This window comes from Labeo rohita, chromosome 18, assembly GCF_022985175.1.
Source record: "Labeo rohita strain BAU-BD-2019 chromosome 18, IGBB_LRoh.1.0, whole genome shotgun sequence".
NCBI lineage: Eukaryota > Metazoa > Chordata > Actinopteri > Cypriniformes > Cyprinidae > Labeo > Labeo rohita.
The window spans coordinates 17,295,640-17,310,898 of NC_066886.1; the positions used below are offsets into that span (position 1 = coordinate 17,295,640).

At 31.7% G+C, this 15,259-nt stretch overlaps 1 protein-coding gene across 2 annotated transcripts in view; it reads left to right on the forward strand.

The window, feature by feature from the left end:
- Positions 1-13,431, forward strand: part of cd82b (CD82 molecule b) — a 37,931-nt gene extending 24,500 nt beyond the window's left edge. For both annotated transcript variants that reach the window (XM_051135054.1, XM_051135053.1), the window contains exons 5-9: positions 1,516-1,590; positions 7,660-7,755; positions 7,964-8,146; positions 9,083-9,166; positions 11,738-13,431. In XM_051135054.1, the coding sequence (XP_050991011.1) occupies positions 1,516-1,590; positions 7,660-7,755; positions 7,964-8,146; positions 9,083-9,166; positions 11,738-11,815 (516 nt within the window). In that variant the 3' untranslated portion in view covers positions 11,816-13,431. The remainder of the gene's footprint in view (positions 1-1,515; positions 1,591-7,659; positions 7,756-7,963; positions 8,147-9,082; positions 9,167-11,737) is intronic.
- The last annotated feature ends 1,828 nt before the right edge of the window (positions 13,432-15,259 follow it).

Consider the following 15,259-nt stretch of genomic DNA (forward strand, 5'->3'; position numbering starts at 1 on the left):
GCATATTTATTTATATATTTAATATTTCTACTGCATATATTTAATATTTCTGACTATATAAAAATCAGTACATTTCGGTCTCTGGGTCTCTTTGGTCTCTATTTTTTTTCTATTTTATTTCATTTTATTTTATTTCATTTATGATGCATATTTATTTATATATGTAATATTACTACTGACTACATCAAAGCCAGCACATTTTGGTCTCTGGACTATTATAATATTTATTTTTTTTTATTTTATTTTATTCTTTTAATGGATATTTCTATGCATATTACTATGGACTACATCAAAGCCAGCACATATACATATATATATATATATATATATACACACACACATTTGGTCTGTTGGGTTTTTTTTTTTTTTTTCTATTTCTGTAGTGCATATTTATTTCTATACGTAATATTAGTAGTGACTACATTTGCTTTAAATCTATTTATTTAGTGTGTGTGAATGTGTGTGTGTGTGTGTGTTTGTGTGTGTGTGTGTATTTCTACTGACTACGTCATAAAGACCATTTCGTCATACTGGTCCCGATACATTTCCTGTTTCTGTTTTTTTACTTTACACAAACATCACAAAAAAATACAACCAACATAACATTTGACTGGATGAAAATGTTACATTAGCACCTTTAAGATGTATTTGTATATGTGAAATAAAAAAAAAAAAAATAAAAAAAAAAAAACAGGAAGTGCTTTTGGACCAGTATTGTTTACATCTAGCGAAATGGTCTATATAATCTGTTTAGTTGATTTAATTTTAAATTTATTACACTTAAAAAGCCAGCTCATTCTGTTCTCTGGTCTATTAATATAAATTATATTTTGCTTTTAACCATATTCAGTCATAGCAAAACTTGACCATTTTTGTCACTATTTATACAGTATTTATAAAATAAGTGTTAATAGCTTTCAGGCTTGACACTTTATTTTTTATTTTTAACACAGCTTTAAGCACTATTAAGCACTAGACCATTCACAGAAGCCATCAGGCATAGAGGTGCTGCTACGCTGTAGTAGTCACAGTCACAACAATCCCAGAATTATGCGTGCCCAGAGCGTCTGCTGAGGGAGCTTCATAAAACCCTTCCCCATTAGCATGATAAAGAGTTAGTTAGAAATGGCTCTCTGAGGTTAATGCTGCTGGATTTACTGAGCTGGAGTGACAGGGATAAGCCAGTCAGATTTAGGGGATGTCCATGCAAGAAGTGGGGGCCTTATTAGTACCCGCTAGATCACTGGATAAGCTTAGCAGTCAGCAAGGGTCTTTGCTAAACTCTTTGACCCATTTAGAAAATAAAGTTAACTAGCTGTCACTCTTTTCTTGTGCTTTATCACGCAGTGTTGTAAGTTTGTTAATATGTCCAATAAACAAGTGAATGTGTTTGTCTGATCTCTTATGACTATTAGATATCAAATAAACAAATATTTAAAACAAAACCATGACATAGTAGGCTTTGAGGTTTATTGTCCACTAATTATGAACTGATTTTTCTGTCCTTGTTTGCAGTATTTCACCTGCCTCCTCCTCATCCTCATTGCTCAGGTGACGGCCGCTGTCCTCATCTACTTCCAGCGAGACCTGGTAGGTGACCATACCTCTGAAAGTGCACAGTATGGTTCAGAGTTCTTTTAGCGTATATTTATATACCACTATAGTATTTCTTAATATTTCAAAAAAGTTTATTATTTTGAATTTTTACATTTATTTTCACTTATAAATTAGAATTAATCATTTTATGTGCTGTTGTCATTTTAATTGCTTTTATATTTATTTTGTTTAGTGTTAATTTATCTGTAGAAGACAAATATTTTATCTACTCTGTCACCCTAAATGAGATCTGATAAATAGAAAAAAGAATCTAAAAAGAAGTATTTAATTTTTTTAATTTTTTTTTTTTTACACATACATACATAATATTACTACTGACTACATCAAAGCCAGTGTGTTTCGGTCTCTGGACTTCTTTTTTCTCTTCTCTTCTCTGCTCTTCTCTTCTCTTCTCTTCCCTTCTCTACGGTGGCTGAGAGAGCTCAACGTGCTGCAATTTAAGAAAACACATGCAAACAGAAAAAACGACAACAAATTAAGAAAACATCTTCATCAGTTTGACAACACGGGCGCTGCAAATCCTCGCAACGCAATCACAAATATGGAAACGCGCTGCAAATAGCACGGACCACAACGGAAATGTTTCAGGGGGACCTCAAAAAGTGACGAACCCACCTGGGACCTGAATTTTGACCTGATTTTAACCATTAATAAAGCATTTTAGTTTTTTTTCGTGAACTTTGAACGTTATATTTATTTGCATATATTTATACATTTATTTGCAATTAAGTTAATAACGTTTCACAGTTAAGTGTGTAATTCGTCAGATTAGTCTAATAAAGAAATTCATCATAAAGAAATTAAGCAAACCCCTTAATTTAGATTTTCATGATATTTTACTTTGTACGCCTTTTTTCTGATAAACAGGTTTACATTATAAATCTCTTAATTATCTTAGCAAAGTTTTATATTCACAAGTCCAAAGTAAGTCAGAAGAAACCATTATATATTACATTTTGTAACACTGATCTTAAAGTTTACCTTGAAACCCTCTCTAATATGAGATCTCAAAATAAGAAGCTCATAAAAAAAATTTTTTTTAAAGCTTTTCAAATTTATGTAACTGCCCTGGATTTTTTTTTTTTCTTTTGGTATGTTTGTGTTCATTTTGTGTGTTTTCTCTTTCTGCTGTTATTTATTTTTTTGCAGTTGAATCTGCAATTTGAAATGTGCAATGTTGCCTTGTTTTTTTGTTTGATGTTGAAACTGAATAAAAAAAAAAAATAAATAAAAATAATAATAAAATAATAATAATAATAATAATAATAATCAGGTCCCAGCTGGGTTTGTGACTTTTTGAGGTCCCCTGAAACATGTCCATTGTGGTCCTGGTCCGTGCTATTTGCAGCGTGTTTGTGTGTTTGGTTGTGTTGTGAGAATTTGCAGCGCGTTTCCGTATTTGTGTTTGCGTTGCGAGATTTGCAGCACCTGTGTTGTCAAACTGATGAAAATGTTTTCTTAATTTGTTGTTGTTTTGCAGCGCGTTGAGCTCTCTTGGCCACCGTACTTCTCCTTCTTTCTTTCTTTGTTTCTTTATTATGTAATAGTGCATATATACAGTATTACTACTGAATACATAAAAGCCAGCTCTTTTCGGTATTTTAATTTGATTTAAATGTTAAATTTTTTTAATTAAATTTAAATTAAATTTAATTTAATTAATTTTAATTTCATGTAATTGTTTTAATACTGCATTTTATTTATATAATATTACTGCTAAAGCTAGGTCATTTCTGTCTATGGGTTTTTATTTTATTTTATTTTATTAACATTATCCATATTTATTTATATATTTAATATTTCTGACTACATAAGATTTTAACTTATTTTATTTATTTATTTATTTTATTTTTTTTTTAGTGCACATTTATTTGTATATAATATTACTACTGAATACTCAAAGCCAGCACATTTTTGTGTATTAATTTGATTTAAAATTTCATTTCATTTTTTAATAGTGTATTTTATTTATATAATATTACTGCTAAAGCCAGGTCATTTTAGTCCCTGGGACGAAATAAAATTTGATTTGATTTGATTGTATTTATTTTTTAAATAGTTTTAGTTTTCTCTCTGGGCTATTATACATTTTATTTTATTTTATTTTATTTTGCATATTTATTTATTTGTATACATAATATTACTGCTGACTACATCAAAGCCAGCGCGTTTTGATCTCTGGGCTATTTTATATATATATTTTAATGATGTTATTTTATTTTTATTTTGTTTTATTTATAGTTCATGTTCCTTTATATATTTAATGTTACTACTGACCACATCAAAGTCAGCAACTTTGTGGTCTCGGGGCATTTCCTTTTAGTTTCTTTTCTTCTTCATCATTTACTCACCCTGAAGTTGTGCCAAACCTGTATAAATTTCTTTCTATTGCTGAACACAAAAGAAGATATTTTGGATAATGTGTGTAACAACACACTTTCTGGTTCCCATTGATTTTAATAGTATTTTTTCCAGAGGAGCAACTGAAGAAATCACACATTTTTTTTGGATGAACTATCACCTCAAATGGGTTTAGTATAGTTAGTTATTGTTTGACAGCTGGTAGCTAACAAATGTAACAAATCTTTAAAAAAAAAAAAGAAAAAAGAAAAAGAAGCATACTGTAATTTTAAATTCTTATTAGCTTGTAGTTTAGATTTAAAAGTAGCTTCCCCAACATTGTCTGATCTGAAAACTACTTTAAATATGTAAATATTTAGTACATTTCTCCTAAATGACCTAGAAGTTTGAATAGATGTGTTATAATACTAAAGTGGTGTTTGCATATCACTGCTGTGTTAAAAAAAAAAAAAAAAAAAAGGATGTTTTGTGCAACAGCATTAGAAGCTTGCAACACTTTTTCTAGTCAGCTGTTGTGACTGTTCTGTAATCGCTTAACCCTTTGCTTTAAACCCACTGTGTTAGGTAGTTACACAAAATGTGTCACAGCAAATTAACAGGTAGCAACGGTGTAGAGACTGTGATTTTAAATTAAGTAGCTAAAGAAAGATTTAGCACTCACTGCTGTATTACACTCAACTCTAATTCATAGAGGAAGTGGCCCTCATTCACTTTCCGTTGCACAACACTTGCTCATGGCAAAAGATGGTGTATGAGCGAAATGACAAGATGTTTCCGTAAGTAACGAAAACAGGTGTCACTTTTGATGTGGGTGATTGTACAATCCTTGTCTCATCTCAAGTGAAGCTCATTGACAACAGCGCCCCCTTTAGGAGCACAAACATTTCAGCACCAAAGGTGATTTAAAAAAACAAAAGGACCTGCATTTCATGTCAGCAGGCTTTCTGTAGTATTAAGAAGGATGTATACATCCTATAATGCAGGAGTTTAACTTGTGCTTAGTCAGCCTAACTTAAATCAGGTTTGGTTAAGTAGCACCAGGCCTATCCACAGCCATAAGCACATGCTTAATGCTCAGCTTAACTTGCCGTGTTTAGTCCGTTTCTGTGTTTGTATGTGTAAATGCATACTTTAAGTATAGCGTGTCTAGTGTTGTTGTAGAGCAGGTAATTAGAGTCTGTGCATGGGCATGCTGTGTTTTCTCTGTATGCTTCACCACAGGGCATGCTAGCTGCTTTTCCCAGAACAGGGCGAGGTTCACAACAGTCTCTTACACCCTCTATGCATAAGCAGCGTTTTGCTCTTTAGTTTATCATTGCCAAAGCCCCCTCAGTGCAGTCCGCTCCACCCCACCTCTTACACAGGCATGAACTTCAAACAAGACATTCACAAGATAATGTTCACTTGAACAATGATTTTCTGTTTTCGAAATGCATGTATACTTTTTTTAAATATAAAGAATTGTGTTTTTTAAATGGTTTGTGCAGGCTTTATCAGTCAGATGACAATACAAAAATTTGCATAAAAAAATAATGTGTTAAAATGATCAAAAGTGACAGTAAAACATTTATAATAAACAGCGATGGGAAAGTTACTTTGAAAATGTAATTGATTACAGGATACAAGTTACCCTATTTAAAATGTATAAGTAGTGCATTTCAATTACTTTATTAAAGGAATGTAACTAATTACATTTGATTACTTTTCTAAATTTCTAACTGTTAATCATTTTTAAACTTATAAACTTTTAAAGCAGGCAGTGTTAACATTACAGTATTACTGTCAGAAAATCCTTCATCACAAATTAAGATTATAAAAATGTAACTTTAAAGCACAGCCACTACAAAATCAGACTTTAGAAACTCCTTTGAGATCGTTCTGAGGTTAAATACAGATTTAAAATCATAGCATATAGTTTAACAATGGCATTTTACAATGTTTTGGAAAAAACAGTCAATCTCAAATAATAAGGCATATACATAATCCAAGATACAAAAATAAAACAGTTATCGAATAAGCGTGTGTCCTGTTCCGTGTTCTAAACTCCTGGATCATTGGTGTTTCATATTTTAGAGCAGTAAATGCAATTTGGGAAAGATAGATCAATTGAATTTGTGTGTGTATTTGTGTAAATATATTCATATTCGTGACCTCTTTTGTAGTCATTAACATTTTTATAAATAACTGTAATTTAATTAAATGACGCATGTAACTAGTTACTCCCCAACATTTATAATAAATGCTATCCTTCTAAACTTTCTTTTCATCAACACATCTTGAAAAACTTTATCATGGTTTATTATTACAAAACAAAACTGTTTTGCAATATATTGCTTACATGTACATTACCAGTCAAGAGTTTTTTCAAAGAAGTCTCTTCTGCTCACCAAGCCTGCATTTATTTGATCCAAAATACAGCAAAAGCAGTAATATTGTGAAATATTTTTTACAATTTAAAAGAACTGCTTTATATTTGAATATATTTTAACATGTAATTTATTCCTGTGATCAAAGCTACATTTTCAGCATCATTACTCATGTCACATTGTCACATGATCCTTCAGAAATAATTTTAATAATATGCTGATTTGCTGTTCAAGAAACATTTATTATTATTATTATTATTATTATTATTATTGTTGTTGTTGTTGTTGTTATTAATATAAATATATAAAATGGTTGAGTAAATTTTTCCAGGATTCTTTGCTTAGAAAGATCCAAAGATCAGCATATACATTATATTATATTATATAGTATTTTTATTTATTTTTATTTTTATTTTTATTTTTTTTTTTATTTAGCAAGGATGCTTTAAATTGATCAAAAGTGATGATAAAGTTGATAATGTTACAAAATATTTCTATTTAAAAAAAAAAAAATAGAAAAAATCTCTTTTTTTGAGCAGCAAATCAGAATATTAGAATGATTTCTGAAGGATCATGTGACTGGAGTAATGATGCTAAAAATTCCAATTTGAAATCACAGGAATAAATTACATTTTATAAGATATTCGAATAGAAAACAGTTATTTCAAAGAGTAAAAATATTTTAGATTTTATCTGTTTTTGCTGTACTTTGGAATAAATATATGCAGGCTTGGTGAGCAAAAGAGTCTTCTTAAAAAAAAAAAAAAGCCATTAAAAATCTTACTGTTTTGACTGGAAGTTTACATTTATTGGATTTTAATAATGTACTTGTAAATGTTAAAAACTAACATGAACCAATATTAACAAATGCTGTATAAGTTTTTTTCATTGCTAGTTCATGTTAACATTAGTTTACTGTATTACTTAACAAGTGAAACCTTATTGTAAATTGTTATGGAAAAGTCTTGCCGAACCCAGTCTTTTGAATGGTAGTGTTTCCAATATGTTTAATATGAATATTTGTTACATTTTTTTTTTTTTTTTTTTTTTTTGATTCTTTAAAAGAAATATTTAAAACAAATTCAATCAAAGCTAATAAAATATTTTTGGCTTCAATTAATTATACATAAATTATGAAAAAATACCATAAATGTTTTATATTTTAATGTTATAGTGTATGAATATTTCTTTTGTTTCTAGCATTGAAGAATGTTGATTGTTGTTGAAATATCAAAATGACAGTTAGTATTATAACTGTGTGTGTTATTCAGTTCACAAGATGCATCCTAAAATGACTCCATGTGCTTATTTTTAGCTGAAACATGAGATGTCCACTATTGTGAACAAAATCATGGTGAGCTACACCGGTAACAACACATCTGAGCATGCCTGGGACTACCTCCAGAGAACGGTGAGCTTTTCCTTCAGCCATTGTCTGCCATTTCCTCCCTCAGTGACTTTTTCCAGTATTCCCTCAGTGAACTTACAGTAATATCTGTTGCACATCTTAGAGATGACTTTCCTTGTGGCTTTTAAACTGTAGGTTTTCCGATTCTGTGTCTAGATTTTTATATACTGTAATATAAAATTCTTTCCTGCTTCTTTTCTTTCTCTCACAGATGAAGTGCTGTGGTTGGACTGGACCATCTAACTGGACGGAGAATGTGGTGATAAGGAGTCAAAAGAACAATTCTCAGATTCTATATCCGTGTTCCTGCCGAAATGATTCCATCAGTGGCACAGATATAAAAGAAACAGGCCTGTGTGACGCTTTGTCCCCCAATTGGCCTGTCTTCGCTACGGTACACACATACCGCTTTACTGCGCACACTGACACACTGACTTCACCTAAAAAAGAAAATGTCAATTTATTCACCCCCCTGTCATTAAGAAACTGTATGAATGTTGCTATACAAACAATTTTGGTGACCACTGATTTCCATTCCATGGACAAAAAAGGAGATATTTCTCAGAATATCTTGTATGTTTCATAGAAGAAAGACAATCCAGTTTTGGTGAACTAACCCCTTTAAGCTAAAGTGCTTCTCATTGCTAATTCTCTTTCTAACCTGGCATTTGTGTTACATACTGCTAATGAGACTTCTCTCTCTATCTGTGCTGCATTCTTTCCTTCCTTCCTTCCTTCCTTCCTTCTGCTTTTAGTACAGCATATGGATTTCCTTTGTGAACTGGATATCAGCTTTTCTCAGCCTGCTAACCATTCACTCCATGCCAATATTTCTGAGTCCCCATTTAAGCATTTGGCACTTTCATTAATAATGAATTGATTCATGTGTAAGGCACAGGTGGTGCTTCTGCTCATTAGGTCATTTTTCATACCTTTATATTTGCATATTTGCCTATAAACTGGACCATAGACCAGTCCATCTGCATTAAAACGGCAATTCTGAATTCTTTCCCGTAATGCCATTACTTTAATTCATTTGGGAACTGAATAATATTTGTAGCGTACACCCAGTCCCATTGTTTGAATAAGCAAGCAAAGCATTTACTGTAAATCAGATTGTTTCCTCTAAACTAGACCACTTGCTGTTCTAGACTTTCACTTTCTTTCCCCAAGTTTGAGTTTGGCTTGTTATTGTTTGTCTCTTCTGATGTTATCTTTGGACAGCTCTGTTTGTTCAGGATCATTTCCAAACCCTGCATACCTTTTTTTTCACTTTTTGCCTCCCCTATTTGTTCTGTTTTTTTCATTTCTCTTCATTCCGTGTGTCCAGGGTTGTATATCTACTGTGGAGGACTGGCTCCTAAGTAACTGTGGAGTTATTCTGGGAGTCTGTGTTGGAATCGGAGTGATTGAGGTAAATCTAGAAAGCGTAACTTGTAAAATGCATTCCAAATTCATGGTTATTTCCTTTTAACTGTGTTTTTGTGGAATGGATTATATGAACCTTCGTTTCTGTTATTTTGGCACTTTCCACAAATATTTTATGCCTTTTATATTATTTATTTATTTTAGGGAAAGTACCAAAAAACCACAACCTGATCTTATGACACAAACGTACCTGTTTTAGCTTGTTTTTCGATCTTGAATCTTTCAGATCTTTCATCGTGTGTTATGTTTTTCACGGTATTCATACCCAAAGGATTCCGCATCCTAAGTCCAACTCTGTGCTGGCTGAGCTACCGAGCAAACTTGTTATGTCTGGAAAGCGAAACATATAGAGCTGTTATCATAACTGCGTATGAAAGCGATTACAAGTGCTTGCTGTTTTACTATCTCTAGTGTTCATTTCTGTTGGAAACTTTTACTTATCGGTATGTATTTCGCACCTTCTAAAAAAGTACCCACAGGTATTTTTTGTCATGAGATCAGGAAAAAAAAAAAAAACACTTTTTTTTTTTTTTTTTTTGCATAATCTGTATTTATAGTTATATTCAGTTTTTTTTTTTTAATTATTTTACTATATTTTTATTAAATATTTGTATTTAATTATTTGCTAATTTAAATCAAACAAATAGATTTTTCACATTTTTATTGTAAATCTACACTACCATTCAAAAGACTAGGGTTGGTAAGATATATGTTTTGGAAAGAAGTCTGATCTGCTCACCAAGGCTGCATTTATTGTGAAATATTATTACAGTTTGGAATAACCATTTCTATTTTAATATATTTTAACAAGTTTCTTATTCCTTTGATGATTAAGCTGAATTTTCAGCAGCCATTATTGCAGTCTTTAGTGTCACATGCACTGTAAAAAACAATTTGTTGAGTCAACTTAAAATAATTTGTAACCTGGCTGCTTTAAAATTTTAAGTTCAGTGAACTCAAAAAAAGTTAATTCAGCTTAAAATGTTAAATTATACTAAGTGACAACTTAGATATTTGAGTTGATTCAACTTAAAATTTTAAGGCAGCTGGGTAACACATTATTTTAAGCTGACTCAACAAATTGTGTTTTTTATTTTTTACAGTGTGATCCTTCAGAAATCATTCTAATATGATGATTTAATGTTCAAGAAACATTTTTTTATTATCAATAATGAAAACAGTTGTGCTGATTAATATTTTTGTGGAAACCATGATTTACATGTCTTTTTTCATGATTCTTTGATGAATATTAAGTTCAAAAGAGCAGCATTTATTTGAAATAAAAATAGTTTGTAACATTGTAAATGTATTAATTCACTCTTGATTCAGTCCCTCCTGAAAAAAAAAAAAAGTAACCCCAAACTTTTGTACATGTGTGACTTTAGATGTATGTGCTTTTACATTAGTGATCAAAACCAAATATTTTAGCATTATATTTTGGATTTATTTTTAATTAAAGTAAAAAAAAAAGTCATTTAATTTTTATTACATATACACTGGCATTCAAAAGTTTGGAAGTGTTTGTTTGTTGTTGTTTTTTTTTTTTAAGAAGTCTCTTATGCTCATCAAAGTTCCATTTATTTGATCAAAAATACAGGAAAAGGGTGATATTCTAAAATATTATTGCAATTTAAAATAATGTTTTGTATTTTAATATACTTTCAAATATAATTTATTTCTGTGATGCAAAGCTGAATTTTCATCAGCCATTACTAAAGTCTTCAGTGTCACACAATCCTTCAGAAATTATCGATGTTGGAAACAGTTTTGCTACTGAATATTTTTTTGGAGCCTGTGATACTTTTTTTTTTTTAGGATTCTTTGATGAATAAAAAGTTTATTCAAAATAGAAATGTTTTCTAACAATGTAAGTCCTTACTATCATTTTTTTTTAATTTAACACATCCTTGCTGAATAAAAGTATTCATTTCTTTCAAATAAGAAAAGAAAGAAAAAAATTACTGACCTCAAACTTTGAATGGTAGTGTATATTGTTACAAAAGATTTCTGTTTTAAATGAATGCTGTTCTTTTTAATGTATTCATCAACAAATCCTGAAAAAAGCATCACAGATTCCAAAACAAAAATAATAAGCAGCACAACTGTTTCCAACACTGATAATAAATCAGCATATTGCATACAGCAAATGATTTCTGGATCATTTGACACTGAAGACTGGAGTAGTGATGCTGAAAATTCAGCTTTGCATTACAAGAATAAATTCTATTTTAAACTATATTAAAAATAGAAAACCACTATTTAAATTTGCAATAATATTTCACAATATTAAAGTTTTTTCTGTATTTGAATCAAATAAATGCAGTCTTGATGAGCAGAAAAATGTTACTGATCCCAAACTTTTGAACAGCAGTGTAGTTATTATTTAATTTACTAATTTAAATGCTAAAAATACTGTTTTGTTTGCAGTAATTGTAGTTTGTAGTACAAGTCTATACTGACTCTGGCCTGATTTAGCTTGGTAGCTTGTAAATGTGTTTTGTGTGCTTCAGAGAGAGCTGGGAAACCAGATTGTGATCACTGTCTCTGCTTACTTCAGCTTTTAGGGATGATCCTGTCCATGTGCCTCTGCAGAAGTGTCCAACAGGAGGATTACACCAAAGTACCCAAATACTGAGAGCAAACCCCGCTTCAGTGACTCACTTCGACCACAGAAAACACCAGTGTTAGAGCCTCTCCACACCAGCACAACAACTGGAACAAAGCAGACCAGACCACATCCGATCACCCATAAACACACACACATTCTTCACATTATTATCCCCTTTAAAACATCAAAACATCACCCTGTTTAGGATCCACACTTCCCGATGTGGACTGTCGCATCTTTTTTGTAAGAAACTAGTGATCATTTTCTTATTAGTGCTCTGCAGGGTCTAAATCTAAAGCTTTATATTTGGTTTCTCACGTGTGTATAGCATACCGTACGCTGACTATTGCATAATGGTTTTCATTGTTAGTTCAATCTGAGAGCACTTTAGTGAATAGCGAGTTTGAAATGGGAAAGAGCTATTAGTTGCTTTTAAAATATTTTTATAACCCGAGGGGAAAATCAACACTTTTTTTAATCTTTTATCATTTATTTGTATGAGAATTGTGTACTTTCTATTCAATTGTGTATGTAAATACAATTGACGTACTTCAATGAGGTTTCGTCTTACTGAATAACTACATCCTAGTTATCGCAGCACTTAACGATGGCTTTTCTATACATAAGCGAAGTGTTATTAGCCAGGGTTGGGTCACTCAGGGCGGAGGCAGGTGCGGTGTGGGTAAAGATGGCTGCGGTTGAGGAGTGCTAGGGCAAATGAAAAGGCTGGGACTGCGTACTACAGCGTTTCTTGTGGTTTACGTGTGAGTCGGCCTACACCGCTCTGTGGATCAGGGTGTGTATGTGGATTTAGGTTGGGCACGTATCCCACAGATCTGCTGCGCTGGTGTGGGTAAAACAGCTGTTCAAGTATGTCTATAACTGGCGTTAGATATAGATCCTGCTGACTAGCTTCAGCAGCGCCACAGCAAAATCCACAGATGTAACATCTGTCTTCCTGTTACTAACCCATTTTAGTTGAACCAAAACAGGTCTGTGTGATGTTGTGTGAGGCTTTTTAATATCTTTGCGTTTCTTCTTTTGAATATATATGTCTATTGTGTTACATTTCGAATGAAGCTGATGTAAACAATGTCAATGTCGATAATGGTTAAATTGTTCATATCAGCAGTTGTTCCAAGCATTTCTGAGGAATATTTTGGGCCGTGTCGGTGTCGGAAAAAAAAACATTCGAAGCTTCTTCTGAGAAGATAAGAGAAAAGAATGACCCAGTCGCTGTCTGTAAGACCATTTGACAAGAAATCTTTCTAGCTCAGTCCTTTAAAATAATCCGATAGTTTTATTGTAATGTAATAGACCTAGAAGTGATTTTTCACATTTCAAGATTTCTTACTTTTATTTAGTCTTTTTTTTTTTGTGTGTATTTTGTCAAGAAGCTGTCTTTTAGAACTCTAGTTTAGATAGTGAAAGCGTCCCCACTCCCCCCAAAATGGACTATTATTTTGATAACTATTTTAAAAGGTAAAAAGGAAGATGAAGGGCTTTTTTCTACATTTCTTATACCTAATTTTCTGTTTAAACGGGAAGCCATGTTTATGTAGTGTTTTACCAGCTGCTTAAGTAGTACAAAACATGTCTATGCAATAGTTATGAGTTGGATTAAAAGAAACTTTGACACAATATGTGTGATTTCCATTGTGTTTTGTCACTGAGTGGGTGTCTTTTAATCTTTTAAAGTTCATTTCGGTCTCAGTGTAATATCATGAGAGACTAAACTCTAATTTCGTTCTCATAGACCTTATCGTTTTTCATTAAATAGTACATTTAGTCTGCATTTTTAATGTGAATGGAGTCTCTTATGTTAACCAAGGCTGCATTTATTTGATTAAAAGTACAGAAATTCCAATGCAGCTCTCAACAGCAAGAATTAAAAGATTTGTACCTTTTCATAGCATTTTCATGGGGGGGATCTCCATTTCATGTCTATTTATATGTATATACTGTACATATAAAGGGATAAAAATGCAGCTGAATGCCTTTTTTTAGCACCATTTTAAACTTGGTTTAAATTCAGTATTTGTTTGCATTTATTGTGTGTACTTATACAAGTATCATTAAAAAAAGTTATTAACTTTTTAAATTTCACATTTAAAAATATAGTAAGCAGGTATGACCTGCAATATTCTAGATACATGTCTATTTAGTAAAGAGCCATACAGGTAGCTAGTGGGTAAACCATGGCATTACAATTTTGTTTTAAATATTTTTTCTGACCACAAAATGACTAATTTGCCTCTTTGCATTGGAATTTAAAACCCTCTATTTAAACTTAAATACTACACTAATTTTAATATAAGTAACATATATTAAGCCATTAATGGACCATAATTTTTGGACAAATAGTATTTAGTACTAAATGATCTCCTTAAAATATTAAATGAATATTATTGAACTAAAATATAGAACATTTATTTAAAATAGTTACACTGTATGGTCACATTATATGTAAGCAATACCTGAGGGTTAAATACAAGAAAACCATATTAACCCTTACGAAAATTAACCATGGTTTTATTAAAGTAAAAGTGTAGTAACCATGTTTTTTGGCGGATTGATTACCATTTGTATAACCATAGTTTTTCTACAAATACCATGTTTAAACTATGGTTAGTGTAGCACGACCATGGTTAATTTGTGGTTACCATAGTTTAACTATATAACCATGTTTTTTTTTTTTTTTTTTTTTTTTTTTTTTTGGTTTTATTAAAACCATATTGTTTTTTCGTAAGGGTTGCCTCTCCATCACTCTCCAGAATAAAATTACACTGTAAACGTCATCGATGTAAAAATCAATGCATAATATGCTGTAATGTTTACCAAAAATTGCTGCAAATACCTGTATAGTGAAGCTGTAGTCGCTATCCTACTTAAACACATTCAAGTGTAGTGTCACGGTGGTTTGTTTTGAGAGCTTCGTGAATCACGTGACCGCGTGGCGAGATGAAAGATTATCGCAGCTCTGTTTTTCAATGGCTCTGGCGTTAACAGAAGCGCTACATTTTACGATTTACGCCACATTACGTGCGCCAAACGGTATTTATCGTTTGAATTTAGTATTACAATTTACAACATTTGAAAGCTGTTTAAAATCGCAAGCAGGGTTGCCAATTTGGCGTGAGATTTACATGGGCAGAGTGAGAGCGTGAGACAGAGCCTGAAAGCGTGTCTCACGCCAAATGCGTGAGAGTTGGCAACCCTGACCTAACTGTCTTGAACGGGGAAAAACGCAGACCTAAACACGACAAGCGTTTGAGGTTAAAAAGTATATAAATTGTAAATTATTATTAAATTATTATTATTATTATTATTATTATTATTTAAATAACCGATCGTTTCGCTAGACAAGACGCTTATTCCTCGGCTGGGATCGTTTAGACCCATTTGAAGCTGCATTTAAAAGCTATATTTTCAACAGCTCTAGTGTCATGTGATCGTTCAGAAATCATTCTA